Below are 3,090 nucleotides of genomic sequence, written 5' to 3'. Positions count from 1 at the left end.
TGCTTGTCTTCTTCCCTTCTTGGAATTTGTGTTTGATTCTTTCTTTTTTTATGCCCACTTTGTTAAGTTCGGGTGGATTTGGTTCATTGTGGGCACTGATTGATGAGATCAGCTCACATCATCGCAGGGTCTTTCTTCAGAGAAATGGCAAACATTTTCTTTCTCTAGAATATACGCGGGTGTGATTCCAAAGCAAGCTAAAATAATGAGTTTATGAAGTTAAGTGTAAGAGAGAATGAGAATCTCTCCTTATTTTAATGTTACACGCCATGTTGCCTGCACTCATCAGGCACTTGCAGCAACGGTTTTAGTTTCTCATTCCCAATTAATTAACTCAACCAAATACCATTACTCAGAGTTTCAACAAAGATTGTTACACTAACCAGCTTAGGGGGGGAAAAGTGACTAGCCCTTTATTCATTCATGCATTCATAGAAAATTTTTCAAGCCCTGCCAGATTGAAAATTTCTACTTGATATATTAATTCTATTTTATACACCAAGTTTCAAAACATGGGTTTTAATTTAAAGAACTCATAATCAAGTGTGGTAATTGATGGATGAACACCCTCTTGATTTCACAGGGAAAAAGTAGTACATTGAAATTTTAAATTAATTAACTCTTCCTTTGTTTCAATTGAAATGCTGCTGCTCCAACCATGGCCAAAACCCGGATTGATCATCCATGGCACAGAACATGTTGCTTAGGCTTTCTTCTTTGACCATTTGGTCAATCTTTTGGCATGGAAGGTCTGGTCTTGAAGAAGTTTGGAAAAGCTGAGCAACTCCTGCAGGCCTAGCAGAAGATGGAAACAGGGTTCTGCTCGGCTGATGTGTAGAGAGAGGACTGTCAATAGCTGGTGTCCTTGAGATATCCAACTTGATGTCTGAGCTGTTCTCACTTCTGTTGCTGCAGGATCCTTCTGTTTCTTTGTTAAGGTTGATGGATTCAGTTGGCTCTCTACTTTTCAGTGCCAATATCTGCACCACAAAAATTACCTAATCCAATAAGACGATACAACAAACAATATGCATGCACAAGAGTTGGACCTAAAAGGCTAAAACACCAACACCACCCCTGCGCCTTCAAATAAAAACAATTTTGTTAAGCCTCTGGAAACTAGAATATGGTATGATGAAAAATGAAAAAGCTTAACCAGTGAAGTGTGCAAGAGAGAGAATGGAAGATGTCAATGGAGAGAAGATGGATCATTGAATCTTGAACCAGTCACTGTAGATGAAAGGAAAAAAGAAAAAACTTTATAGAAAGTCACTAGTAAGAGAAGAAGTGAAAGGAACGGTTTTGAAAACTATACACTAGTCAAAAAAAAAAAAAAACATAAGCACTTGTGAAATGAAAAAGGATCATCATTACTACCACCAAGCTTTATTCCACAGAATCAAAACAATCTCATCAAAATAATCTCACAAAGAAGAAATTCATCTTTTATTGTAGTTTTAACTTTTCCTCAAGGAAAAGAAAAGTTGAAAAGCAAAAGATGATGTGAAAGTAAACAAGAAGGAGACTACACTGCTACAGAACTAAATGATTGGAATTTGATTGAGTTAGAAGGTAACTATTAACCTCAGCCTGAAGTTTTTGGTTCTGAGTTTGAAGTGCATCATTATCTGACTTGACAGATTCATACTGTCTTTTGAGAAGATCGTAGTCTTTCTCTAACTGCTTGGTCTTCCACCTTGCCCTTCTGTTCTGGAACCATATAGCAATTTGTCTTGGCTGCAAACCAAGAGCTCTTGCAAGTTGCATTTTCCTCTCTGGCTCAAGCTTATTCCCCAACTCAAAGCTCTTCTCAAGTGTCTTCACCTGTTCCATGTTAAGCCTCCTCTTCTTCTCCCCTGCCTGTGATCCGTCATCGGACAAATCTTCCTCAGCATTGGCCTCTTCTCCGTGCTCAATCCCTGATGAAAATGACATGGATCTCTTTCCCAGAAAGGTCACTCCCCCTGCATCAACATTCAGAAAAGGATATCAGACACATGATATTTGACTATGTGCTCGTGTTTGTTTGATTCTTAGTGATAGAGAGAGTGTACCATGATATTCTTGAGGTGTGCAGGAGGGTAGAATTGACGTGAGCGAAGGTGGAGGTTGATGATCATCATGGTGAGGGGTTTGGAGCATGAAATTTGCTGGGAAGAAAGCCATCTCATTGCAGGTTTTAGGCCTGCCACAAAATCTTGAAGATCAGCTGAATGATAGATAGTGTGATCGCCACTCTGATAGAATAAGAGAAGATTGCATATGATATAAGGTTAAAGAAGAAATGACAAAGGATTACTGCACCACATCCTCTGACAATATTTTTGGAGCAAACTAAACAAGTTCTTCACTTGAAAGAGAATGAACTAATTCTTCCGAATGATGGCTTGTATATACATTATCAGTGCTAGCTAGAGTTTTTGTTCTCTAGTGCTACTATTTGAAAGGAAATGAGGTTAGGAGGGAGAAGGAAGAGGGAGGAGGGGAGAGACACAGAAAGAGAAAGAGAGAGAGAGAGAGAGAGAGAGAGAGAGAGAGAGAGAGAGAGAGAGGTAGAGAAGGGATGTTTGAATCTATAGACTATATAGTTCTACACATTAACTTCCAAATATATCAGAGGGTTTTTATTTTTATTTCATTTGCTTTTGCTAGTAAACTATTGGTGTGGAATAACATAAAGAACTCCAATTTATTGTGTACATGAAAAAGGAAAAACAATTAGTTAAGAATTTGTGGGGGGGAAAAATGAAGTAAAATAAATGTGAAAGGATGTTTGGTGTAGATGAGAAAAGAATAAAGAAAAAAAATAGTGATGAGAAAGGAAAACTTGGTTCTCTGCCTGAACTTGTTGAGTACTGTTATTCCAATGTAATGTAGTGTGTGCATGTGTAAGTAAGGTATTAAAATGTAATTATTTTGCAAATGATAAACTAGTTTCTGACTTAGGAGACAAGAGGGGGTTCTTTTTGAAAAAGAAAGTTGGCTTTAAATATAATGATGGAATAGGGAAATTGGCATTGGAGGTAGATGGTTTGGATGTCTATGATTCCATTGTTAGAGGGAAAGAAGGAAATGGAGATTGAGATATTA

The 3,090-nt window shown here is 37.7% G+C and overlaps 1 protein-coding gene across 2 annotated transcripts; it reads right to left on the bottom strand.

Moving 5' to 3' along the window:
- Nucleotides 1-391: 391 nt before the first annotated feature.
- LOC106755014 (homeobox-leucine zipper protein ATHB-13-like) lies at nucleotides 392-2,679 on the bottom strand. 2 transcript variants are annotated; one of them, XM_014637109.2, is made up of 4 exons: nucleotides 2,300-2,679; nucleotides 2,055-2,185; nucleotides 1,585-1,964; nucleotides 392-980 (listed from the first exon to the last, which is right to left on the bottom strand). In XM_014637109.2, the coding sequence occupies exons 2-4, from the start codon at nucleotides 2,164-2,166 to the stop codon at nucleotides 633-635; spliced, it is 840 nt and encodes a 279-aa protein (XP_014492595.1). In that variant the 5' UTR covers nucleotides 2,167-2,185; nucleotides 2,300-2,679; the 3' UTR covers nucleotides 392-632. The 2 variants fall into 2 exon arrangements, with proteins under 2 accessions (XP_014492595.1, XP_014492594.1); XM_014637108.2 differs by having other exon boundaries at nucleotides 2,305-2,679.
- Between the last annotated feature and the right edge of the window lie 411 nt (nucleotides 2,680-3,090).

The sequence above is a fragment of the Vigna radiata genome, unplaced genomic scaffold (genome assembly GCF_000741045.1).
Source record: "Vigna radiata var. radiata cultivar VC1973A unplaced genomic scaffold, Vradiata_ver6 scaffold_308, whole genome shotgun sequence".
In the NCBI taxonomy this organism is placed as follows: domain Eukaryota; kingdom Viridiplantae; phylum Streptophyta; class Magnoliopsida; order Fabales; family Fabaceae; genus Vigna; species Vigna radiata.
The sequence above is the reverse complement of the archived record's forward strand: the minus strand, read 5'-3'. Positions and strand labels throughout refer to the sequence as shown.

Coding starts and splice junctions, on each gene's coding strand:
- LOC106755014 (XM_014637108.2), bottom strand. Junction 1,965..2,054: donor CACACCTCAAGAATATCATG/GTACACTCTCTC, acceptor ATGTTGATGCAG/GGGGAGTGACCTTTCTGGGA. Junction 981..1,584: donor ACCAAAAACTTCAGGCTGAG/GTTAATAGTTAC, acceptor TTTGTGGTGCAG/ATATTGGCACTGAAAAGTAG.